The sequence below is a fragment of the Acipenser ruthenus genome, chromosome 17 (genome assembly GCF_902713425.1).
Source record: "Acipenser ruthenus chromosome 17, fAciRut3.2 maternal haplotype, whole genome shotgun sequence".
Taxonomy (NCBI): Eukaryota; Metazoa; Chordata; class Actinopteri; order Acipenseriformes; family Acipenseridae; genus Acipenser; species Acipenser ruthenus.
Genome location: NC_081205.1, coordinates 9,640,781 through 9,667,306, shown reverse-complemented (window position 1 = coordinate 9,667,306; position 26,526 = coordinate 9,640,781). Strand labels below are relative to the sequence as shown.

At 44.2% G+C, this 26,526-nt stretch overlaps 1 protein-coding gene across 10 annotated transcripts in view; it reads right to left on the bottom strand.

Annotated features, from left to right (window-relative positions):
* Nucleotides 1-26,526, bottom strand: part of unc13d (unc-13 homolog D (C. elegans)) — a 46,139-nt gene that overhangs the window by 10,018 nt on the left and 9,595 nt on the right. For 3 of the 10 annotated variants that reach the window (XM_058989921.1, XM_058989927.1, XM_058989918.1), the window contains exons 2-23: nucleotides 17,866-17,907; nucleotides 16,424-16,480; nucleotides 15,442-15,501; nucleotides 14,602-14,709; nucleotides 14,064-14,123; nucleotides 12,737-12,803; nucleotides 11,807-12,005; nucleotides 10,812-10,856; nucleotides 10,355-10,423; nucleotides 9,483-9,552; nucleotides 9,076-9,180; nucleotides 8,434-8,526; nucleotides 6,718-6,821; nucleotides 5,976-6,093; nucleotides 5,135-5,250; nucleotides 4,566-4,656; nucleotides 4,225-4,281; nucleotides 3,757-3,854; nucleotides 2,586-2,637; nucleotides 1,487-1,620; nucleotides 365-485; nucleotides 121-273 (exon numbers count right to left, since the gene is read on the bottom strand). In XM_058989921.1, coding sequence (XP_058845904.1) covers nucleotides 121-273; nucleotides 365-485; nucleotides 1,487-1,620; nucleotides 2,586-2,637; nucleotides 3,757-3,854; nucleotides 4,225-4,281; nucleotides 4,566-4,656; nucleotides 5,135-5,250; nucleotides 5,976-6,093; nucleotides 6,718-6,821; nucleotides 8,434-8,526; nucleotides 9,076-9,180; nucleotides 9,483-9,552; nucleotides 10,355-10,423; nucleotides 10,812-10,856; nucleotides 11,807-12,005; nucleotides 12,737-12,803; nucleotides 14,064-14,123; nucleotides 14,602-14,709; nucleotides 15,442-15,501; nucleotides 16,424-16,480; nucleotides 17,866-17,907 — 2,019 coding nt within the window. Of the gene's footprint in view, nucleotides 1-120; nucleotides 274-364; nucleotides 486-1,486; nucleotides 1,621-2,585; nucleotides 2,638-3,756; nucleotides 3,855-4,224; nucleotides 4,282-4,565; nucleotides 4,657-5,134; nucleotides 5,251-5,975; nucleotides 6,094-6,717; nucleotides 6,822-8,433; nucleotides 8,527-9,075; nucleotides 9,181-9,482; nucleotides 9,553-10,354; nucleotides 10,424-10,811; nucleotides 10,857-11,806; nucleotides 12,006-12,736; nucleotides 12,804-14,063; nucleotides 14,124-14,601; nucleotides 14,710-15,441; nucleotides 15,502-16,423; nucleotides 16,484-17,865; nucleotides 17,908-18,699; nucleotides 18,805-26,526 lie in introns of those variants that run through there. The other 7 variants (XM_058989922.1, XM_058989919.1, XM_058989923.1 and 4 more) reach the window with 5 other exon arrangements.

Sequence of the window (26,526 nt, the reverse complement as noted above, 5' to 3'; positions counted from 1 at the left end):
AATAAGTTTGGAGAAGATGCCAGTTACAGCAATATTGATTCCAGAGTACAAATTCCAGCAGTCTAGACCAACAAACTGTGAAAGTTCTCCCAGCATGGGACACAGCAAACCACCCTGTACCTCGGTCAACTTAACCATCACCATGAAGGCATCCTCTGGGTCAGGCCAGCTCAGTTGATTCCACGTCCCACGGATCTGAGCAAAACATGTGGCCAGATCTACGGCAGAGGAGCTGTGTTTGATCAAAGGGCTGTTCTCAATCAGGGGCTTCAGCTGAGAAGAGAAAGAAAAGTTAGGCTTGTGAGTTTGAGTAGATGAGTGGTTAGAGAAAGTGCTGGGCACACGGACAGACAGCTGACTGTACCTGGTCCACCTGCACGGCTCTCTGAATCCTCACCAGTGCAGTGCTGTAGGCTTTCTGTAGCCAGCAGGGAAGTGCATCTCTAAACCTCACATGGAACACAGTCAGAGCCAGCACCTTGTCCCTGAAAAACATCCACCAAGAACCTGCCATTGTCTGTTTTCGTCTGCATGTGCGTGTGTGTGACCATGGGTAGGGGTAGGTATGTCTACCAGAAACCCTGGATGCTGTGTTGCTTGAGTGTGCATATTATCAGGGCAGGAGGGGAAGGGGGGCAGTTGTAAATGGCTTATGATGGACTAGCTCCATCTCTACAGGTCATCTTAATTTGTTCTCAAGTTCATGTCACGTGGACCAAACGTAAGTGGCTATACTCAAGAGCTACAGATTCTGAAGTTTAATGGTAAGGAGGTAAAAAGGGGAAAAATTAAAAGATTACAGATTGAGTAGGGACTTTACATTTGAAGATATTCATTTAAATGCAGCACATTTCCAAGGTACTGAACCCTGGAGACGACGGCCCAGCCACACCAAATTTGTCTGGCCATTGACCAGTAGGGGTCGCTGTGGAACTATATGAACCAATCCCAGCCAATTCTCCTCCCTAACATGCAGGAATGCTCTATATGGGTCCCCAGCCAAGACTGGAAACCAGGATCACATGAGTCACTGGACAGCCTCGACACTGGCATTTTCACATTTACCTTGTGTGTGTGTGTGTGCTATGTGCCCATTTCAGGACCCTCAAATTTATATACAAAACTGCATTATGTATTACTTTCCTTCACAAAGACTGCAATTTCTCTTTCAATAACCAGACTGCCCTCTAAATGAAATGGATTATACAGAACATACACAAATGAAATGTAACCAGTGAGACATTAAGAAATAGACAGTAGACAGTAGAAAGTGTCAGCAGGTAGCTCAGGGATTGTGATGACTAATGCGTCAGTCAACTTCATCCCAAACATGTCAATTGGATTGAGACCCAGGGATCGTGGTAGCTATGGGAGATGCCTCCAGTCTTTGTCATGCCCCCCCCCCCAGGAGTGATGCCATATCCTATTTAAAGTGGGGAAGCATTGTAATTGAGGTAAATGAAAGAGAAATCCTTGTGTGACTCACTTGTTCTGGATGAAGGACTTTGCTTTGTGCACATCCAGTAGACTGAGATAGAGTGGGTAGAGAATGTCAGCTACCTCCTGAGAGAGCTGTGTCTCTGTACTGCTGGGCAGAGTCTCCTGCACTTCCACAGCCAGCTGGATACAGATAGATAATAGAGGCTGAATGAACATGAACAGTCGTTGCTTCGGTGACACTCAAACACAAACCTATAATTGACTCAAAATGATTGGGGCTGGCAGAGCTGAAAGGTCACCCTGTCACATGATTTGAATGGAATGAAGCTGTTCAGTACCCAGCACTTGACAACCTCAAAGAATCTCAAAGCCAGATACTGTAAAGGCAGATTTAGAAGAAATAATTAAATATTGGAGCATCATAACACACAACCACTCGGAACAATTGCAAACACCACTTGTGGAAATGTAAGAAATTCAACTGAAATTTGAAGGTCCTACCATTTAGTTTTACTGTGTACAGTGCAAAATAGAAAGCTTAAAGGTATTACAGAACACCCTGCAAAGTTTACAAGAAACGCATTATGTTACCTTTGCTGTGTCCTGTATTGTCCGTATCAAAAGTTATATTTTTAAATATATTGTTGACTCTTTTAAAGTTTTTAATCACATCATGGACAATACATTTCTCAAAATTTACTCAGGAGCTTTAGCCAGGAGAAAAACAAAATGTCAAAGGATCGCAGTGTGTCCAGATCACGCACCCTCCTGCAACAAGGGTGGTTTTCTGCTCCCACAATGCACCAATTGTTTCAGTCACAACACCAGCACTGTTCCAAAAGGAAGCACAAACTGCATACACTTGGATGTTTAAAAGAAAAACCGAAAAAAGCAATCCCCTAGTTTATTTACCTATGATGTGTGAATAAGAAAAAGCAATCCCCTAGTTTATTTACCTATGATGTGTGAATAAGAAAAAGCAATCCCCTAGTTTATTTACCTATGATGTGTGAATAAGAAAAAGCAATCCCCTAGTTTATTTACCTATGATGTGTGAATAAGAAAACAATTGTGAATATGGACAAAAGCAAAACAGCAAAGGAGAGTCATGTTTTCTTGTTTTAGCCACAGACAGGTGCACTTACCAAGGCATCGAACTCCAGGTAGTTGACCGTGAACACATCCACTCGAACAGTGCTGGAGACAGGGACACACAAAGTCAGGACACAATAGTTTGGGGCAGGCATGCATACAGGCAACAGCATTCAAGAGCATAGCACAAGTCCATGGGCTATACTTGAAAACACCATTTGTACCTCAGACCTCCCTTGGGCATGATGGTGGGTTGCTCAGAGTTGGAAAACAATGTTTCAAGGTCTCAGTGTTGAAATTAGTTTTAGTTTATATTATTATATACCAGGGGCTGATGTAGTGTCCATCATCTAATATTACATTGTTAAAATCTCATTATGGTCCTTTTATAAGCATCAGTGTATGCTTATTGTATGTTTTGGACGTTGATAATCTTGTACAGGAGGGGATAGATTAGTAAAGTTAGAATATGAGGTGGAAATGTCAGAGAGTGAAATGTGGAAAATGTAAAAGGTGGAATCCAGAAAACTAGGAAGGCATGAAAGAGATATCAGTGTGTAGGATAAGGAAAGAGAGATCTGTAGTACTGGTGTGGAGTACTAGCAACAGAACCATAAACCACGCTGCGTGATTGCAAACACCAACAAATAGTGAGAGGAATCTAAAAAAGAAATGAAATGTTATTTGAAGCTTCCTACTTTCACAAGCTGTGGATGCAAACCCTGGTGTGCTTTCATTCTTGTTTTTTAACTGTGGGATACTGCCCTCCATTGTTTTCTATGGAGGTCATTAGTTCTGTTATTACTCAATGAGGGAAAAGCAAACGCTAAATACTGACACCTCTTCTAAAACCAACACTTCACAGGGATGCTGTGATTATTTTAGATAAACCGAGGTCAATAAATAACTTTAAGAAGATGTAGTTTAATAGTGATCATGACAGTGCTGTGGCGTGTTCCTCCTTAGTAAGGGAACTCCCTCATTCAGTTTATTGACTTGGGACTTCAATTTTTACATTGTAACATGCCTCAGCAAGGCCATTATCCCTTATAATCCCATTGGTTTTTACCACCAGTTGTAATTAATGAGCCTCCTTATTAATAATACAATAGAATAACTGTGAAAGGCAGTCAGTGATAGTTCAGGTGGCAGTATAAGGATCTGTGCGATGTGGTTCATTCAACCCTGGTTATTGGAAAGCTATGCCCTGTGTTGCAGTCTCACCTGGAGAACACTTTGGTCCACACCTCCTTGTTGACGTTAAGGTCATCCTTCACTTCCCGGACCAGGCAGGCCAGGGCTCGCACAGTCTCCTCCATACTCTGCAGGGGAAGGAGCATTTTATTAGCAGGAATATCTGGAGCACATCAAAGTTAACTGGAAACATTTTAAAAACACATTAAGTATTATTCATATGAAGTGCTTCCAGATTTACATATTTACATATTAATAACTCAAGTCAAGAAAATAAATGTTGCTTAAGGCTGGACATATCATGTGAGCATTTGTTTATTTAACCCTTTCAGTCGTATGCTGCAACATGTTTTTTGTTTGGTTTTACACAGTACAATGATATGGTACACTATATTATAATTGAATGTCAGTACTATTCTGAATGGAAAGTCTTACCAGATGTCTCGAGCACAGTATACGAATGTATAGTATAAATGCCTATCAGGGCCACGTCCCTACCTTCACCATTGGTTGGTGTAGTTCTTTCTTCATTTTGAACCATTCTTTAGTGCCTTCCTGAATAGGAAAAAAAAGTATCCTTAAGAGTTCTCCTAAGAGTACCAGCGAGAGGGCACTGGTTTAGAAAATCTATTACTGACTTGCCTTTCCACATGTAGTGGTAGACTTTTAATACCATAGACTATATTATACTGCATTTGGATAGACACTGAAGTGTTGCTTTTCCTTTACCACAAACATGAAACTGGTTCTATTTTATCATCAAGATAGGAACACCAGTGTTATGGCACAAAGCAAAGCAAATAATAAAAAAAGACATACAGTGCTGCTTAATACAGTACCTGAAGAGCTTCAGTGACTTTGTGTTGAAAGTCGATGGTTTGGGGGTTGAGCTCTCGAAAAGCCTTCATTTTACACATCTGGACCAGCACTCTGCAAAGAGACCAGGAACTAATCAGCTTGCTGTTTGAATTCATTATAATGCAGTGTTATATAATCTAACAGAACAGCTACTACTGAATTACCAGCAGCACGCTCATTTGAACCTTCCTCAGAATTCTTTCTTACTCATGGTACTGGTATTGTCCTGTTTTTTGGAAATTTCTAATGAGAGGAGGCTATTCGGCTCATCTAGGCTCGTCTGGTTCCTAGTAGCTGATTCATCTCAAAACCTGGTCAAGTTGAGTCTTAAAGGATCCAAGTGATTCTGCCTCAACAACATGACCAGGTAACCCATTCCATACCTTCACCACTCTCTGTGTGAAGTAGTGTCTCCTACCCTCAGTCCTAAGTTTGTCTGCACTTAATTCCCAGCTCTCTGGTCCTGGTTTTTGTGCTGGGCTTAAAGTATTGGTTCGGATAACTACGTCAACTCCTTTTAATATTTTAAAGACTTCAGTCATGCCCCCACCTCAGCAGGGACTGTAGGCGCTGGGCTGACTTGGGAGGGAAGACATCACGGAACCTGCGAACCAGCGAGAGTCCGTAGAGCAAGAAAGCCTGGAGTGAATCCGCCAGCTCGTGTTTCTGTCAGAGAGCCAGAGAGCAGTGTTACACACAGCAGTGCAGCACTCTAGCAGTTTGTGTCAGCCGCTGTTTCAACATCTTACAGCATTCAAAACTGAGAACATTCTCATATCGAAAAGCACAAAGCATTCAAATGTAGAATTTCAAACAATTTAACAGACAACCACTCGTTTCAACACAATGCACAAGCTGGAAAACTAAAATAAACAAAATAGACATTAAAATGAAACAAAATAGCATCCTCACACATGATACACATTTAGACCAAGAAGCAACTAAATCATTTCAGTAATTTTGTCTTAAAATGATTTATCATAATGTTGTACATGAAAGTTGTACACATCATGGTTAACATGTATTTGATTTTTTAAATATATATTTTTTTGTTGCAGTAATGAACCCAAAACTCCCCTACACTTCCGAGTTATATGAAGAGCAGTGATAGCTGCAATAATTTCGACCACTCTAAGAGTTCATATTATGATCAAATTGGGTATTACACTGTTTAATCCCCTGATACAGAAGCTCCTCCATAGACTCACAGTACCTGCTGATACAGATGCTCCTTCATAGACTCACAGTACCTGCTGATACAGCTCTTCCATACTCACAGCCTGCCGATACAGGAGCTCCACCATAGACTCACAGTACCTGCTGATACAGGAACTCCTCCATAGACTCACAGTACCTGCTGATAGGGGAGCTTCTCCATAGACTCACAGTACCTGCTGATAGGGGAGCTTCTCCATAGCCCACTGGTACTCGATGCTTGTGACCTGGTGGAGTAGGATGTTCGAGTCCAGCTCTAAACTCTGGTATAGTTTACTGAAGGCCAGCCATTTTCTGCACAAAGAAAACAAATTCACTAAAGAAACTCTGGACTAAAGTTTTATTTTCAAGAGTATAGTTTCTGGATAGAAGCTGTCTGTCTAAAACTTTAGTTTCAAAGAACTACTGTTGCTGCTAACTGTAAATGACGTATTAAAACTATAGATACGCTTTGTACCAATTTAAATGATAGGATTCTGTAGAACTGCCTGACCGTCCTAACAGCAATCACCCAGGACTGCAATTGAATAGTGCTGAAACACGTTTTCCATGATTGATTATTCATTCAAACATTTATCACATATTCAAAAGTATAATTTGTATCACAGTACAACAATAAAAATCTCTCAGGAGTAAAAGATATCCAGACCCCCATCAAATCACCAATTAAAGAAAGGAGAGATACAGAGCACGTGCTATTCATTTCAGATCTAATTTATGCATTGGTTTCTTTTGTATCTTTTTGATACAGTCATTTATAAATTCTGCTATATGAACAAATACAGACATGGTCATTTTTGTCACTGAATACATTTCAAGCTGTTTTTGTTTGAATATTCGAATGTGTCCCAGCACTGAATTATAATGAATTGCTATTCCACTGAACAGTACGAGACAGTTCTGGGCAGCGTTACTCACCCAAGGTCCTGTAGGAAGGGCTGCAGGTTGTTGAGGGTGGCATGCAGGTGCAGCAGAGTCTGAGCTGGGGCACAGAGCTCTCCTTTCCAGGCTGAGCTGCCTTCCTGCAGACGGGGAGAGGAGGAGAGTGACTGGGAGCTCTGGCTTTCAAACCACAGATATCTAGGCTGTACAGAAACCACGGGTTCCCACAAATGAAGATATATTGCGATTGATGATTACTGGGATAATCTTACATCGATTTCAAAAGTGCTGCATTGACGATGAACCCAATCACCCTCTGTTCGCCCACCCTAATATAACACTCATTTATGTAACTTTAGGCTCCCATCCCATTCACAAATTTGGTTCCACCACTTTTATGATTGCTTTAAAATCTCCCTAATGAATATTTAATTAGCGGTAATATGATCAGATTTAACCGTGTTAAAATCTAATTGCCATATGTTTCAACAGGGGTTTAATGCCAACACTGTATAGGCACTGCAAATTTGCCAGCTGGAATAGTTTATGAAATGTAAGCAGTTGTATCTGCGGCGGCAGTGGCAGGTTTGCAAACTCATACAAGCTCCCCTCAAGGGGATGCTTGATTACCAAATCTGTTAAAGCATGAACATTGAGCTACAACTAGCATTTAAAATAGAAACAGACAGAAGGCTAGCTTTATTGATCTGTATGTCGATCCCTTGGTGTCTGTAGGTCATGTGAAGTTTCGAAAGAACCACATGTTATAACTAACATATATTTTCAGGGTCACACACAGTGAGACAGTGGCTGGGATTGAACCTGGAACATCCTGGTAACAAGCCCCTTTCTTTTAACCACTGGACCACCAAGCCTCCTACACTTACACCTTTTATTACTGAAGTGAGTGCATTCCCTGTTTAAACTAACAACTGAACCCGGACCCTCATTACACGACATTCGTTAGGTTTGTGTGGCGGCAGCATGGAGGCTGTGTTTTTGTTTATGTTTTGGAAGAAAGTACAGTACATAATCGATCGAGAGCTCATCAAGAGCAGCTATGCTCTTTTCTGCAAAGCCAGTGGAGACGCCGTTTTGCCTTTTCTGCACTGCTAAATACATTCATAAATGCACTGCTAAATTAATTTAGTTTGCTGCCATCCAGTTTAGCCTGTACCCCTTCCTCAGACCAGACATTTAATAATGTTTTGGTCTCTTCTTCGAACCAAGTGAGTCCGAGGTTGGTAGCCATGTTTATCACATGGAAATATCTGATAAACGATGACATCATTACTTGCGCAGAGCACCCACTGCAGTTGTGCAGTTTTAACACACACACACACACACACAGTTGCTGCGCATTAACTAACCAAACTGAATTAATAACCGAACTCAGGATTAACTAGTGCGGTTGTCGCTGCCTTTTGCAACCGAACTGTGTGTGTGTACTTAAACCATATTAAGAGCAAAAGGTGAACTCGCAACCACATTTAGGCTGTGTGTATACGAGGCCTAAGTAAAAGAAAACTCTCAGTTTGCCTTACTTTCATTTCCATTATACTTTACACCTCAGCAACTTCAATTTCAAAGCATGTCACTGACTGCAAACGTTATTCACTGTAGGAAGCAGCTGGTTCGTTTTGACAGTAAAGAAGACTTTGCTAAGGTGAAATTACCTAGGAAGTACAATGTTCCATATTCTTGAACTGTTTTTTACCCAAGTACAGGTATGATGAGTTGAGCAGTGCATACCTGGTGCTGGGAGATGTCGTATTGAACAAACTGCTTCAGGAGGCCACAGTATGTGGTGTAGGCAGGCTGGCCAGTCCCAAGGGAGATGTCTCTCTACAAACAAGAAAAGACTTCCTCAGCAGCAAGTTGTAACACATACTGGAGAGCAACATCGTTGTAGCAACCCTGATTGCGTAGGGGATTGTCTACAACAACTTTTTGTCATCGTTGCATAACAAATCGTAACTGAATTTTTTTTTTTTTCAATTGCAACAGTACAATCACTACAGAAATTCATGTTGCAGGTTGATTTATATGCAGTGTAAATGTTGCATGCAACCAGCTTCTCCGTGTGGGCAGACATTATGATAGTAATTGGTTGAGCCATTTGATTATGTCTGCTTACTTGAATAGGCATTGTCTCAGTGCTAGGGTGGGGGAGTGGGGATACATAGAAAAGAAAGCTCTATCCCGCAAACGAAAGACTTCAAATCATATGGTATATACATCAAGGTGTCTCATTGGACCAGTGTTGAATTCCCTAACAATCAATCCTACCAAAGCAGAAACCCCCAGTTACAATAGACCACCCCTTGAGAATTACAGTTAAAGTGGACCTCCCATGACCATGCAGTGACTCCTATTCTGTGACAAAGCTCTTACTTCTTTGTGGATGAATTTAAACTGCAAGTGGCATTTCCCCCGGTCGGGGTACGTCTCTGTGCGGGGCTCCAGAATGTACCACTCATCCTCTGTGCAGTGCAGGTCCTAAACAGGAGAACATGAAGAGGCCATTAACCCAACACAACTCACACAGAGAGAGATTCAGACAAGGCCTCATTAATTGTACCATACAAAAATACTTGTAGTACCCACAAGAAAGAGCATTTTAAAAATGTAAGATTATGTATATGACTGTTTTTAACTCTTGATTTTTGAACTTCATGGTTTATGAAACCTATAGACTCCTTTATAGCACTCTTGCATGCATTATATATGGTTGATATTTTGTTGCCTGAAAACATTAAAATAGCGATAATGAAATAACCAGATGAAGCTAGGATTCACACCTCCAACTTGATAACAACGTTTCCCAGAAAGTCATCCTGTCCTTGTCCTTTTTTGGCATCTTTAAAGATTCTGTAACCAGAAGAGAAAGAGAAGTGAGCAACATATTGATTATTGTAGCTGGCTTCTATACTATACTGCTGCAACAATCAAATGCAAGACATCAATGTCATGTATTTGGTTGTGCGGTGTTTGTGAAGGGCTTACATATCTATTGCTGACTCCTAGTAGTTGATTATTCTCAAATTGTTGTGAAATACTGGTTAGAGTTAACTATTACTGTTTATTTTTCTAAACAGTTGTTGATATATATATATATATAACCTTGAAAATAATGGCTGCAAATGTATATGAATTTCAATTGAGTTTCTCAGACTGCAGAGGAGCAACATCTGAATAGCAAATGCTATGTTGTTATTTTGTAATGATTTTGTAGTCTTGAAGAAAATCAAAAAAAAAAAAAAAAGCCACAAATTTAATGAGTTCAGTGGTACATCAACAGAATAGTAGCAAATGATCTGGGATTCAAAGGAATCTATGGCTGTGGTGCTAATGTGTAACCGTTTATGGTTTGTTATCTATGCTACCCTTCGTTAGCACACTGTCATGTGTTGGGTTAATGTACAGTAAAGCAAAACCATCCTATACATTTTTTTTTTGTAAAATAAAAGCATTCAAGAATGACACATTAGCTAGCCTACTGTTTGCCAACCCTTACTGCTGTAGTTCTGTTAACTGTTTTTCTGTCTAGGAGAAAAACTTCTCTGATGATCCTCATGAGCAGAAACAAACATACAGTCTGGTTCTGTGAGCATCAAAACGCCTCAGTGAAAGATAGGCAGACACATAGACAGCTGTGGCTCAGTTAAAGTACCTCTTCAGTGAATGCAGGTCGGTTATCTCCCCAAGTTTCTGTCCCAGCGTCTCAATTTCATCCATATCCCTGAAAATAAACACAGGCTCGTCAATACGATATAACCATTTAAACATGTTTTTTTAATGTAATCGTCTTCCCAAAAATGTATACATTCCCAACTATTTTCTGTGTTTTGTATATCTGCATACAGATATATGGAGTGAGGAAATTATATTGGGATCCAAAATACAGGAAGTGGCTTGAGGTGTTCCCAATTTTCAAGTTCACTCAGTCAAGCAACTGTTAAAAAAAAGTTCTGTTTTTTAAAGTAGATAATCTGCACGTAAAAATACTTAGTTCTCTATCACTGACCTACATAGTGTGATCTGTGGTTAGCATGCTCTGCACATGGTTAACAGTCAACATGTATGTGATTCTTCAATGATAGCAGACAAGTACAGTCACTAGTACTCACCACATGTCCATGTGAAACTCAGCACCCACATTGTCTTCAAATTCTCTAACAGAGAGAGAGAGAAAGAACATACGTACATTTACAAACGAGAGGAAGACATTCAGCCCACGAGTGCTCGTCTGGCTCCTGGTAATTGATCTTCAAACTTAGTCAAGAATACCAATGAATCAACAACATGGCTATAACACTGATCCCGAACCTTCACCACTGTCTGTGGCCTCTGGTCCTGGTTTCTGTGCTGCCCCCTAAAGTATTGGCTAAGGTTAACTTTGTCAACTGCTTTTAAGATTGTAAAGACTTCAATCATGTCAACAAGTCAACCTATCTTCATAGCTCATTCCTTTAAGCCCTTGGATAAGTCTGGTTTGTCTTTGCTGGACACTCTCCAAGGCCACCATTTTTGTAATGTGGGGACCAGATGTGAACACAATATTATAAGTGCTGTCTCACCAGTATGTTATACAGCCTCATATCATAACCTTGTTCAATTTGTACTCTACATATTTGACTATCGAACAAAGCATTCTGTTTGCCTTCTTATGTGTTTCAGGTTGCTGCCAGCGATGAGTCTATTATAATACCAACATCTTTCTCATCTTGGGTCTGCTCCAGTTCTATGCCACACATACGGCCTCACTAGAATTTCTAACTCCTTTGCGCGCAGTTTTAGTTTGCGTTGCCTCTGCCTGTTACCTGCGGAGGGCTGCGTCTGTTGATCGCTCATTTTCAATGAAAGCCACCTCCACCTTTCACAATAAACCACTGACCAAAAAGATATGCCTGGACTGCTGGGGCTTTTTATATCACGGTGGTCACGGGTGTCTTTTATAGTACTACTGAAAATCTTGTGTTCAACTATGTTATAGATCAGAGGTTCTCAAACAGGGGACAGGGGTATATTAGGTGGTACGTGGCAGACCCAAGTCACTTCGAGAGGGTCCCAGTCAAATGTCAGAGGAAGAGAGTGAGAGAGAAGACAAATGTGAAAGACATACAGGACAAAGGTCTCGTCCCAGATGGGGTTGAGGGTCTGTTTCTTGACGCTACTGCGCTGGATGAAGTCCTCAGAGATGGTGTTCTTCACCACTGCTTTCTTGGGTTTGCGGAAGAGTGGTCCATGCCCCTTGGAGCTCTTCTCAAAAGGAGAGTCCGATGGGTGCACAATCGCCAACATGCAGTAGGGATCGCTGAAGCCTAGAACAAGATCAAGAAAAAAAGTGAAAGGACATTACAGTTACCAACAAGGTAAACTTCTTGACAGATCTCAGAGCATATACACTTTGGGAAATTTAGTTCTGTAGCCAAGAGAGGTGAGAAGACCAGACTCGGCCGATTTTACCTGTAATGTAAGTTTGACATTTGCATGTACTCTGATACTCTCCATAACAGTCCTTACCAAGTTTCAACATTGCAATTGGATAAGCAGTTATTTATACTGTATACATGTAAAACAAAAGTGTGACATACAGTACAAATGTGGATCATGGAAAGAAAGCTATAAAGTGAAGTTTAGGGTTTAACCATTAACATTTATTGAATAACGTTTTCATGCAATTAGATTTAATTACACAAGCTTGGCATCATCGTAAATGGCAGAGGTTTGTAGGTATAATTTAGGTTCATTTAAAATCATCTCATCTGCAGAGGACAGAATCCGTAACGACAGGTCATCACACAACACTGCCTAGTACACATACCGTCTTGTAAAATGCATTTGTAAAAACATTAAGGACTTTACTTATTCAGATGGTGGGTACATTCTGCAGATGTTTTTGTAAATAAAACCAGGAACTCACTGGTACAGTTATTTTTATAGACATACAATAAAGGTTATAGTTTCAAATAGGGAACAAAGTCAATGTTATATACAGTTTTCACTTTGGTACCTTGTTCTATTGCTTATTATTTTCACAGCTATCACTTACCACTGACATCTTTTCCCAGAATTCCCTTGGCTTCTTTTACTGTGACCATCAAACAGGAAGTTGGAGGCTGAAGGAGAAACATGGATAGGTTTGTGTTTACTGATCATTTCAAACTATTCAGAACACAACAGGTATACTGCACGCGTTCTGAATTACCTCATTTAAAGTGTTACAGAACCCTGCAAAGTTTACAAGAAAAACCTTACGTAAACTTACGTTGTCCAAATCATATCATTATATTTTTTAAACATTACATATATTTATCAGGAATGTGTTTGCCAGGAGAAAAAGAAACGTCTTTCAAGGATCACAGTGTATCATCACGCTCCCTCCTGCAACAATGCTGTTTTTTTGTTACCACAATGGGGCACTCATTTCAATCACAGAAACAGCAGTGTTGCAGAAGGGAACATGAACTGGATACATTGTGATGTTTAGAAGAAAAAAAAAATCTCTTTCTCCTGGCAAATGTTCCTGAGTGAAAGTTGAAGAAATAAAACATTATTTTTCCTTTTGATGTGTAAATAAAAAATAAAATCAAAACAAAAATCGGGAGAAACAAATGCTGAAAAATATTGCTGCGATATGGACAACACAGGACGCAGTCATCTTTTAATAAGCCTTCATAATTTTTAAACACATTTTTTCTTAAGTTAAAATTTGGCCCATTATCGCACATTATGTAGATAGTATAGGGTATTGATCACCTAAAAATGGATTGTCAGAGATTGGACTCTGCTAATCACTACCATCCTGCATGCTTTTTTGTTGCATTCTCTTCATCAACATTGGTAATACATTCTGGGACACTGTATTTCACACAACTGAACAACACTCTCTTTGGAATTTATTGGCAACAGGGGATGTGTATGAAACAGCAGCAAGCTTGAAAATGGCTTGTAACAGCTTTCTGTTGAAGAGCTACAAGGATTCAGACAAGCATTGATGGGTCACATGGCCTCCTCATTCCTAAACTCTCTTATGATTTTATGTTAAATGTGTTCAGCTTGTTTTTATATATTTCTGGTATGAATTTAATCAGTAGTACTCAGTCCCTCACTATTTTAATCAATTAGTTCGCCTTCTCCTCCCCAGCCTCCACCTGATTTTTTTGGCTAATGGGGAGGGCAGCTATTCTGCCCATAGCTTCCCTACGACCAGCCTCTCCACTTATCTACAAGCTAATTTATGGGCAGGAGTACCTAGAAAGGCAAGGCCAAAGACCAAAGAATGTAGTGTAAAATATGTATATTGTAGTAGTGTTGTTAGTGTGTTTTAATAAATAATCAAAAAATGGCATGAGCTTCCTGACTGAAACACACTTTACCTCCAGCCCCTGCACTTTCAGCAGCAGCTCCTCATGTTCAGCCTGTGACATGCTGAAGGCCTGGGTTAGAAAGAGAAACACACATTACCCTGGCCCACTTGTTTAAGATTAATTTATACAATTTTAGATGCTGACCAGTCCCTGTAACGTGCTTAAATCATTTAAATGTTGCACACAGACATATACATGTGAAATAAGGGTAGGGAATGGATCACAAAAAGACACAAAGATAGTACATGCAATTAAAAAAATAAATCTTAGTTCTTACAAGATTCCAGGTTTTATTAGAATCTAACATGAAATACTGTACTACTATTCTGGCTTTTGCAATATCATTTTGTAGTTTCTAAATTATGTTCATATAGTTTTTTAAAAAGTTTATTTTTTATTTTTTATTATGTCTAAATCCTAAAATTATAGGTGATGCAAAACTTTCATAGCTGTATAGCAGAATTTGTCACTTTGAAAGAATATTAAACAGTAAAACGGCCCTGAAAACCTTAGATGTGTTTCTCTAATGCTACTCCTGTCCGCCTACCTTCTGCACATACTGGAAGAGTTCTCTATTGTCACTGATGTGTTCGGGACTGGGCTTGCCTAACCGGTGCAGGATGGTGTAGAGCATCTCTTTGTACAATGGTTTAAGCTGTAAGAGACAGATCTGAGTTAAATTAAACAAACCCACAGCCTTGACACAGATTCCAGCTTCTTTATATGCTGCAGTGAACCTCATTGTAAATGTGGCTTACAGTCTGCTCTCATTACTTGAGAATTAAATAGAACTTGATTTGTATTCCTTGGGAATTTAAATGTGAGAGGTGTGCATTCCTGTGTTCCCATAAGTCATCATGAGGTTTAATCACATTTGGGAGATGATCTAGGCAATAACACAAGCTTGGTTTCTCTTTCCAGGCCAGAGTTAAATACAGGCCTGTCTGGATGGTCTCTTTGGATCAGAGCTTTTTCAGGAGGGCATTATATGAAATCCCAAGTGTTACGATTTACATTCTTTAGAGGAACCAGCGAACCCCTCACACCACAAGCAAGGGTCATAACCACTATGCAAAATAGTCTGCATTATAGAGCCTTTAAACTCCTCACCTCACCAACAGGGTAGGGAATCCACAACAGCAGTGTATCACACAACACAGCCTGTTACACTCGTCTCCGCTTTAACCTCAGCTATCATCTGCAATCTATGAGATTCGGGTCAGGGCAGAGGCTGGGCAGCTACTGCCACACTGCAAACAAGCGTCTTAACCACTATACAAAAGAGCCAGACTCATCTGCATTCGTGGTTATAGAGCTTTTAATCTAATTTCACTGACAGCGAACAGAATCCGCAATAGTATCACACAACACTGTTGGGTGATGTTACCTCCAGCTCTTTAACTCTCCTCTTCGTGTCCTCAGGGTCCTCATCTTTTAGGTTGAACACCTTAAGCAACGAGAACATGAAAGTATTACGTCATACTGCCACACCCACACCCCTTCCACCCAGCGCAACAAAACAATTGCCCATCTCCAAACCAGAGACAATTCCTGGCCTAATTAAATGTGTCTTAATTCACATAAAAAATGTATAAATGAAGAAGGACTTTTTTTTTTTTTTTTAGATATTGAGAGTCTGTTATTGAATGTTCTGATTGGGGGACAAGAATGGGAAATCATGGGTCACTACAGTAAAAAAAGGTATAGTCTAATTAATTAGGGGTACAGAAAGTTAATATGCTACGGAAGAATTCAGTAAACAGACACCATTTTACTAAAATGATATTTTAGTAAAATATGAGACACTCATAGTGCTCTAGCAATATAATTCCAATCATATTTAATTTAAACTACTATAACATGTTAACACATTTAAATGTTTTGTTATGAAAAAAATGTTGGATTAGCTATGACAGAATGATTATTATTGTTTTGTATTGAGAATTAAAAAGGAAATGTACAAAGCCAGTTGGAGTGGAGAGTGCAAGGGGATTAAAGCCTGGAAAGGAGAGACTTGGGGAAGTACAATAAAAAGACGAGAGAAAGACTGCTAATAACTTAGAGTTCTGTCTCTGTTCCCCAAAGCAAGGTTTGTGAAATAAACAAATGAAGGAATCGTGTGTTGAAAGACAGTACAGCTTTACCGCTATATTAACATAATATCTGTGACAGCGTGAGTTTTAAACAGACAAATACATGACAGGACTACTTTACATATTTTTTTATACTGCATTGTCCAAAATGTTTGACAATAAGTAGGTTTTCATTAAATCAGCAATGTGGCAGAGATCTACCACCACAGCAACCCTACCCCTAGCGGACTGGGTCCTGTAAAATACTGCACTGGTTGGAAGGGCACTGAAACTCACCTTGCGGTCTCTCGGCTTTCTGGTTGTTCCCAGTTTTCTCATAGGTGCTGGAGAACCCTGCTGATGAGAAATGAAACAGTTCAATATACCACATAGATATCTCATAGTCACCACTTCGACAACCAATGGCTACATATGATTGAGAAAGAAACTCAATCTTGTCGAGGCTGTAATAAAAATAAGCCCAATCATTTTATCTTTTCTTAAGTTATTAATGCAGATGTAGATGTTGACTACTGCTCCTTCTATAACCCTGAACTTGAAACAGAACATCTGAGTTTTATCAAACGCAGAGAGAAATAAGCCTCCTGTTTATTGTACACCATTGTTTTATACAAATAAATGCATTCACTGAGGGGGATGAAAAAGTGACAATGCACAGAACTTTAACCGGAGTATTACAACAATCGAAGCAAGAGACTGTGTTTAGCTGACACTATAGGAAATTGAAACAGATGAAGGATTTGTGGTGCTGAGTGTATGGAATTGGTTACCATGTTGTTGCTGTGGAGTCATCTGGATCCTTGTGACAGAGATCGAATGATTCTTGGTGTTAGATCTCCCTCTCGACTTGTGTGAGGGCACGGTGCAAGAGGAATAGAGTACCCTTAATTAAATGGCACGACAATTTATTCCGTAGGGTAGGTGGAAGTCGGTCATTTAGGAGAGGAACGGAGCTACGGTATCCAAACTCGATGACCCAGACGGTAAACAGTGTGGCATCCGAGGATTGGAGGAGCGGATGCGCTCGTTAACTTAGGGGTCATGAGCGAGGATATAAATAGGGGGGTAGCATACGTGATCTGTTCCTTTGCATATGGTTAAACCAAATAACCTAGAAGGAGCCAGTCTTGTGTGTACTAAAAACCGTGAGTGTTTTGCTTGTCTCTGTATTTACACTGTTTGTCGTTTCTCACCAAGAATACTGAGCACGATCCGGAGCTGCAGCCGCAGGCCAGCGAAAAACCCGGACATCACCACTCACCTTTCCACTACAGGAACTGTCTTTTTGCACCACTAGCACTAAAATCACGCACTGTTGGAATTGTGTCTGTGTTTTGTGTTTTGTGTGGGTGAAAGAACCGGACTTTGGGTTACGGGTCAAACCCGTGGGATTATAATCAGAAGTGATACACGCCGCTGTACCACTTCCAACACTATTATTGTTTGCAGGTTTGCCTTAAGGCTCTGGACATGTAATCATTTAAATAAACACCCTTGCACCTGTACAACATTGTCTGTGTGATTAATCCGCTCTGCACTGCACTCACCTGCACGTATTCACCACTTTGCCACAATTCTTCCAAGAACATATTCATGTTCATCTGCTAGAAACCGGACAAGCATTAATGGGCCTATAGCTTCCTCTAGTTCCTAACTTCTTTCTTCTTATGTTACAAGGACGCAATTTCACACCCAATGGGTAATCAGATTATACGTACACTTACCTGCCCGTGGGCGATTCGTGAAGCAGTGGGGTTCATCTGTGGAAAAGTTTAAAAAGGGGGGGGTTTAATTTGACATATCTTAATAATGAGAGCATGTAATTTAATGACTAACCCAAACTGATCTGAGTGATCTGCTACAGAAGTTCTGTCTTGTGTTGAAGGATTCTGTGATTTGTACCACTGTAGCACATCTCAAGGAGTACTTTCATATTCGTTATACGCTGAAGATGTTGAAAAGATTTGATGTCCATAGAAGGGGTTCCCCTTCAAGTCGAAAATAACCATCGAGGTATGGGACATTGCCGTCAGGCAGTAGGGATTGCCTGAGCTTTATGTCAAAGCTGCCGATAGGCTTCCGCGCAAGCTGTCATGTAAGCCCGGGAGCTTACTATACGCAACGCGCGGAGAGTCACTTCCTCTTTTGCCTTCAGCCTCAGTAGCGGTAGGACTTAGAGCTGTTAACTGATTGTACTCAATAAGCTTAGGCTTGAGAAGCTGGTTTATCCCCTTCTTATTTCAGTTATACTCTTCGGAGTAATTATTATTATTATTTTAGGATTATATATTGTGTGAAAGAATCACACTCACCACCGTTCGTTGCCCCTTTAAAAACACTGACCCAACACACGGAAATTGATTTTTTAAAGCGCAGTTGCGCAATTTTTAATGAAAACACAAAAACAAAATAAACAAAACAAACACCTAGCTCTCTTTGAGCACTAACTAAAACAGAACAGGAACCTAAACTAAAACAGGACAGCTAAGCGGTTTACCTGTACAAAACAAAAGAAACAAAACAGCACACACAAAACAAAGGCTTCACTCTACCTTTTTTTTACTTTTACGGCTGTACCCACACACCAGCACAGTCGGGCTTCTACCCTCTTCAGCAGCTGCCCAGAGCAGACTGACTGCTCTCTTTTTAAACCCTGCACCTGGCTCTAATTTTCAATAATAGCCAGGTGCAGGTAATGATCAATCAATAACACAATTAAACAAAAGCAATTAAACCATTAACAAAACAAAAGTGTGCCTTCCGCACATGTTTTTTTTCTGCAGGGAGGTTTTAACCCCCTCCCTGCTGTCTCACACATCCTCCCCCATGTCTTTTCAAGACACCGGCCATACAACGGCCACCTCCCTCCACCCTTAAAAGACCACCCACCCTCAAGTCCACAAATGTCCATTTTCGCCCTCTTCCACGGGCGGGCTTGAGGGTGGGTTGGTCCCTCCGGCGTTTCCAGGGAGGGACCCAGGACCGGCGAGGAGGGACCCAGACGGCTTGTCCAGGGCGACCATAGCGCGGACCGGTGACCGGGAGCCAGGACTGACAGGCAGAGGCGTGCGCCTGTGGACCTGCGCAGCGACCTCTGGAATTCCAGGTGGAGCGCAGCACGATGCAAGGGGAGCGGAGCAATCAGCAGGGGGAACGCTAGTGACCTCTGCCCCTTGCGTAGCGACGTCTGCCTCTTGCGCAGCGACGTCTGGGATTCCAGGGGGAGTGGAGTAAGGGACCAGGTAAGCGACTGTGTCTGGCAGTGCTGCGACCTGGGAGCAAGGTCCAGCGCAGGGAGGTCTAGGCATTCCGGCCAGGTGTCCACGATGACGGGACTGGGGACCTCCCTCGGCAACGCCGGACTCACTTGCATGGGTGATGGTTCTGGGAGAGGCGGCTCCTCCCCTCTGGGCTCTGGTAACGGCAGCTCCACCCCCTCTGGCTCTCGGGACGGCAGCTCCACCCCCTCTGGCTCTCGGGACGGCAGCTCCACCCCCTCTGGCTCTCGGGACGGCAGCTCCACCCCCTCTGGCTCTCGGGACGGCAGCTCCCACTTTTGTAGCAGCAGCTCCAGTTCGGTTGGCTCCCGCTCCGGTATTATCCACGGGGCCAACCCCAGCTCTTGTGTCTGCCTCTCCATCTTCCTTGTCTGCTCCTCCTGAGCAGCGGTGTTCTTATTAAACATCTCTATTAAATCTTTAAAATCCATTTTTGGGTCTCCAGGGGCGCCCACACTCGCTGCCACCATATGTGAAAGAATCACACTCACCACCGTTCGTTGCCCCTTTAAAAACACTGACCCAACACACGGAAATGGATTTTTTAAAGCGCAGTTGCGCAATTTTTAATGAAAACACAAAAACAAAATAAACAAAACAAACACCTAGCTCTCTTTGAGCACTAACTAAAACAGAACAGGAACCTAAACTAAAACAGGACAGCTAAGCGGTTTACCTGTACAAAACAAAAGAAACAAAACAGCACACACAAAACAAAGGCTTCACTCTACCTTTTTTTTACTTTTACGGCTGTACCCACACACCAGCACAGTCGGGCTTCTACCCTCTTCAGCAGCTGCCCAGAGCAGACTGACTGCTCTCTTTTTAAACCCTGCACCTGGCTCTAATTTTCAATAATAGCCAGGTGCAGGTAATGATCAATCAATAACACAATTAAACAAAAGCAATTAAACCATTAACAAAACAAAAGTGTGCCTTCCGCACATGTTTTTTTCTGCAGGGAGGTTTTAACCCCCTCCCTGCTGTCTCACAATTGTTTTTACATTATATATTTCCTTCACGCTTTGCTTCGGCATCGCGTTTCTTCGTGATCTCCCCGTCTTTCCTCTGTTTATTATTATTATTGTGTTTTGGGTTTTTGTAAAATATTGTGTGTATATATATATTGTTTATATATATTGTATATTTTTTGTTTAGGACGCGTGTTGCGTTGGCCTTAGGCCACGCGCATATCTGCATCCTCGGTCTTGCTTAGGCTAGACCGTGTGTGTGCGTGTAGTCTGCTCTGCAGTCTTCCTTCCCCACCGCGGCGTGTTCTACCCGCCACGTGGTAACTGTATACTACAGTCCCCTCTCTTACTATATATAGTTTATTCTGTATATTGCTGCAGCGTCCAAACACACACAAAAAAAAAATTCCCATTCACTATACAGAGGAAGATAACCACTAACGTGCAAAATCCCCAGCACCATCAGGTAAGTATTGCACAGCATCAGACACTGTATCAGCACTTAGTGTCTCCGCTTGCGGGTCAGCTGACGCGTAGGCGTCTGTGCTAGCGTTCCACGCTCGGTACTTGCGCTTTGGCGCTCGTGCTCCGGCGCTTTTGGTGTCAGCGCTTCTGCGCTTGGTGCAGCGCTTCGGCGTTTTGTGCAGCGCTTCTGCGCTTGGTGCTTAGTGCTTCTGCACTTGGGGCTCGGTGCTCGACGCTCGACGCTTGGGTGCTCGGTGCACGTTCCATCGACGCTCGGTGCTTGACGCTTCGGTGCTCGACGCTCGGTGCTCGACGCTTCGGCGTTTGACGCACTCACTTCGGTGCTCGACGCTTCGGCGTTCGATGCACGCACATCGGTGCTCCTCGCTTCGCTCTACTGCTCGTCAGTGCTTGCGAGTGCTAGGCATGATATCTGGGTTTCACCACTGCGTGACCTGCCAGGCCAAGTTGCCTGCCAGCGACCCACATGAGGACTGCGTCGCATGCTTGGGGCCGGACCATGTCGCATCTGCCCTGGCAGATAGGGCATACTGCCATCTATGTGCGGGTTTCCAGACACGCACGCTTCGCCAGAGAGCAAGGAAGGCGGTTGGGGGTTGTTCCCCATCCTCGGGGTCGTCCCATACCATCTCGGCCCCACCGTCATCTGTTTTGACGCCGCCGGTGACGTCACAGCTCCACCGGAGCCCATCCTCCCAGCTTACAGCTGGTCAGAGGTCCCCAGCCAGGCGTGCTCGGGAACGTTCCCGCAGTCCCTCTTCTCGCGGGGCACGTCCCCGTCGGGAGTCTAGGTCGAGATCTCGATCGCCTCGCCGTAGAAGGCACTCTCGCTCCCCTCGAAGGGGCAGGCGACATCAGGACACATTTGGAGTGGCTGAGCTCACCTCCAAAATGTCACAGTTCATGGAGGTCATGATGGGACAGCAATCCCTCCTCATGACCCTAGCGAATGTGGCGCCTCGGGCTCCAGAGCTAACAACCGGGCCCATCACTAGTCAGCCGGTGGTTCCTCCACCAGTGCCTCACGGCCAACCCCAAGAAGTGTGGGACGTCGATGCTGTCTCAAGGGACGCGTCTGACGCAGAGCCACTATTTGAAGAGGGCACAGAGCCTGAGGTCGCATCCCAGCACTTTGGGCAGGATGACCCTGAAGTGCTGGATACTAATGACCCTATGTGGTCAGTGACGGAGAGGGCAGCCCGTCACTTAGGCGTGGACTGGCCTGCGTTAGAGCCAACACGACGCTCTCTATTTGAGTCGCCGTCAGCTCCGCCCCTTCAGTCCAGGATGCTACCGGCATTCCCTGATTTTATTAAGGAGGTGCAGTCCACCTGGGGGGCCCCGGCCTCTGCCCCTGCAACTTCACGCAAAGCTTCGGCCTTCATCATGCACGGGGCGAGCGAAGCTGGGTTAGCGTCCTTCCCACCAGTGGGCGCTGCGTTCGCCGCGTTGGTAAAGGCGCCAACATTATCGGGGCTGGCTAAGGACCCCTCCTGCCCTAACAGGCATTGTAGGATTATGGAGGCCCACCTAAAAAAGGGGTACGCCGCGGCTACAGAGGCAGTTAGGCTGTCTAACGTGGCCAGCCTCCTGACGGTCTACCAGGCGGCGCTCATCCGTGATCTGCCTGAGTGCCCATCTGTTGCCCTTAGGACCGAGCTGGGTGCAATTGCGCAGCTATTGGTTAAGCTGGCTTAATTGAATGCGCGAGCACAGGGCAGGAGCATTGCTTCTCTTGTGGTGGCAAGAAGGCAGCTCTGGCTCTCGCAGGCGAGGGTACAGGAGCCTGATAAGGCTCCATTGCTAGATGCTCCGATATCACCGGGGCACACGTTTGGCCCAGCGGTTGAGGAGATGCTGCAACGCTCTGTCAAGGCGCGTGAGGCTTCACAGCAGTTGGCAAAAATGTGGCCAAGCAAACCCTTCCAGCCAAGGCAGCCACAGGAGCGCCAATGGCGCAGGGCACCGCCGCAGCAGCAGGCACAACCACAGGGCAGTAAAACCGCCCCTTTGGGTGTATCAGCACGCAACCAACCCGCGTTTGCAAGACCGCAGCGCGGAGGGTGGCGCCCTAGAGGAGGTGGCAGACCGCGTCCTCGTGGCTCTGGCCAGGCCCCTCGTGAGTGAGCACAGCCTAAGCAGCCCTGAGAAACCCAGGCAGCCGTTAACCCACTGCTACACTGTTCCACAGCTCCTGTTCTGGCAACAATGCACCAACGACATCTGGGTGCGCAAAACTATATTCACCGGGTACACCCTTCAGTTCCGGTTAAACCACCCCCCCCCCCCCTTCAGGGGAGTGGTGGTAACTGCAGTGAAGGACTCAGTTCAGTCCTCAGCTCTGAATGTGGAAATACAGGCATTGCTCAAGAAGCGTGCCATTCAACTAGTAGACCCTGCTCTGACCGACCAGGGGTTCTACTCCAAGTACTTCCTATTGCCAAAAAAGGGCGGCGGGCTCCGCCCTATTTTAGATCTGCGAGTGCTGAACAAATACCTACGGGTGTTGTTGTTCAAGATGCTTACGCACAGGCACATTGTCCAGTCTGTCCGGCAGGGCGACTGGTTTACCACCGTAGACCTGACAGATGCGTACTTTCACGTTCCCATCTGTCCGGGTCACAAGCAGGCCTGGTTCAATGCCTTCGCGTTGCATCCGCGGAGAGACAAACACTGCAGGTTGAGGGTATCCCGAACCTGCTGGGAAGCACTGCGCTGGTGGAAAGTTCCTTCTAACATCCGCCAGGGCGTACGCTTGGGTCCCATCTTCCGAAGGGAGGTTATTATGACCGACGCTTCCAACCAGGGTTGGGGAGCAGTCTGGAACGGGTCGGGGACTCACGGAGTGTGGTCAGGACCCTGGAGGTCGGCCCACATCAATGCTCTGGAACTCAGAGCGGTGGACCTCGCCCTTCGGCACTTCTTGCCAGTGCTTCTAGGCAAGCACGTGTTAGTGCGGTCAGACAACACCGCGGTAGTGGCGTATATCAACCGCCAGGGCGGCTTGCGGTCCCCCGGTCTTCACCAGATGGTAACACGGCTGTTGCTTTGGGCACAACCGCGTTTAGCCTCTCTGCGTGCGGTTCACCTACCGGGCAGAGTCAATTACGCAGCAGATCTCCTGTCCAGAGGAGGTCCTCTTGCAGACGAATGGCGTCTTCACCCTCGAGTGGTAGAGAGCATTTGGGAATGGTTCTGCACAGCGCAAGTCGATCTCTTCGCTTCGCGATAGACCACGCACTGTCCCCTATGGTTCTCGGTGAAGGACCTTGACAGCCCCCTAGGAGTCGATGCACTGACTCACGAATGGCCGCCAGGGCTCCTGAATGCATTTCCACCAATTCTGATGCTCCCCGCCTTCTTGGAGAAGGTCAGGGTAGAGCAAGCGACAGTGATTCTGATTGCTCCTCGGTGGCCTCGGAGAATATGGTTCCCGAGTCTGGTGCAGTTGTTGCACGGTCGCCCGAGGGAGCTCCCTCTGCGAGCGGACCTGTTGTCCCAAGCCCAAGGAGGGCTATGGCACCCAAACCCCAAACTCATGCAGTTATGGGCTTGGCCCCTGAGCGGGAGCGCCTGTCAGCCTTAGGGCTTTCGACGGCGGTTATATCGACTATTCAGAGTGCGAGAGTGCCCTCTACTAGGTCGCAGTATGCGTATAAGTGGCAATTGTTTCAAAGTTGGTGTCTGGCTGAGGGCCATGACCCGGTCTCCTGCCCTATGGCAGTGATATTACAGTTTCTGCAGAAGCTGCTAGATGAGGGGAAATCTCCCTCTACACTTAAAGTGTATTTAGCCGCCATTTCGGCTTGCCATGTACGCATTGATGGGTTATCACCTGGTTGCCATTTTCTGGCATCTCAGTTCCTGAAAGGCGCAAGACGCTTGCGGCCTCCAAGGACGACCAGTTTACCGTTATGGAACCTTGATGTGGTGCTAGAAGCCCTTACCAAGGCACCGTTCGAGCCTCTCCACAGTGTGGATATGAAGTTCGTGTCTATAAAGACTGCGTTTTTGCTATCAGTGGTATCTGCAAAACGCGTGGGCGAGTTACATGCACTTTCGGTGCATTCATCATGTACTCGTTTCGCAGGAGACGGTTCTAAGGTCTCCATGCGTCCAAATCCAGCCTTTTTACCCAAGGTCATATCCCCGTTTCATATGAACCAACCAGTCGAGTTGATGGTGTTCCATCCTCCTCCTTTTTCTTCCCCAGAGGAAGAGCGGTTACACATGCTCTGCCCTGTGCGGGCATTGAGGTGTTATATTGACCGCACAAGGACTGTGAGGCAAACAGAACAGCTGTTCATATGCCATTATTATTATTATTATTTGTTTATTTAGCAGACGCCTTTATCCAAGGCAACTTACAGACTGTGTGAACTATGCAACAGCTGCAGAGTCACTTACAATTACGTCTCACCCGAAAGACGGAGCACAAGGAGGTTAAGTGACTTGCTCAGGGTTCATGCCATGGTTCTAAGACTTTGGGTCAGCCGTTGTCTAAGCAACGCCTTTCCCATTGGATAGTGGATGCTATTCAGTTAGCATATGATTCTATGGGCCTTCCGCCACCAGGGCAGTTGTAGGCACATTCCACTAGGGGTATGGCAACATCCTGGGCCCTCTTTAGACATGTCTGACATTTGCGCTGCAGCCAGTTGGGTTACACCGCATACTTTTACGAGGTTCTACCGGTTGAATGTACTGGAATCCTCTGCTCCGTCATTTGGAGCATCTGTGTTACACTCTATGACGCCTCAGGTTGCGGACGTGTAGAGTGGTTGACAATATGGTGTGACTATTCCACCTTAGGACAGGTGTCATTGTGAGCATAGACGCTGAGGCGCAGCTCCGCATATGCGTAGATGTACTGCCTACGCAGTTGCGTTATGACGTAAGTCTGTCCTACTGCCGAGAATCCTCCCTCGCGACGGCTTGGGTACACTGTTCCCATACCTTGATGGTTATTTTCGACTTGAAAGGGAACGATAGGTTGCGGATGCAACCCCGGTTCCCTGAAAGAGAAAATAACCATCAAGCCGCGAGGTCGCTCTGGAAGCCTTCACGGCCTGAAGGGCAAAAGAGGAAGTGACTCTCCACGCATTGTGTATAGTAAGCTCCCAGGGGGGCGGGCTTACACGGCAGCTTGCGCGGAGGCCTATCGGCAGCTTTGACATAAAGCTCAGCCAATCCCTACTGCCTGACGGCAATGTCCCATACCTTGATGGTTATTTTCTCTTTCAGGGAACCGGGGTTGCATCCGCAACCTATCGTTTTAAAGACTCCTGTGTGATCATAGTGTCTTCTAAGTTTATTGATCTTTGCTGGGAAACCCCTGTAGCGCCTTGAAGGACACAGTTCCCCCATCGCACTGCACAACAACAATTTAAAGGAAACACATTTTATTTACCTTTAACACTAAGATATGTTTTTTAAATTAACTAGAAAATACCATTTAAACCAAAAATAAATGTTCTCAGACTAGTTTAAAATGCTGAAACAGATTAGGCGTTTCTTCTGATATACGATATGATATTCCAAAGCTTGAGGGGTTAAAAAGCAAAATGCCTTTTTACTCCTAAAGTGTGAACATGGCAAGCCTGTGTATTGGGTGTGGAATTTAAACATTCAGATAAATAAAGGG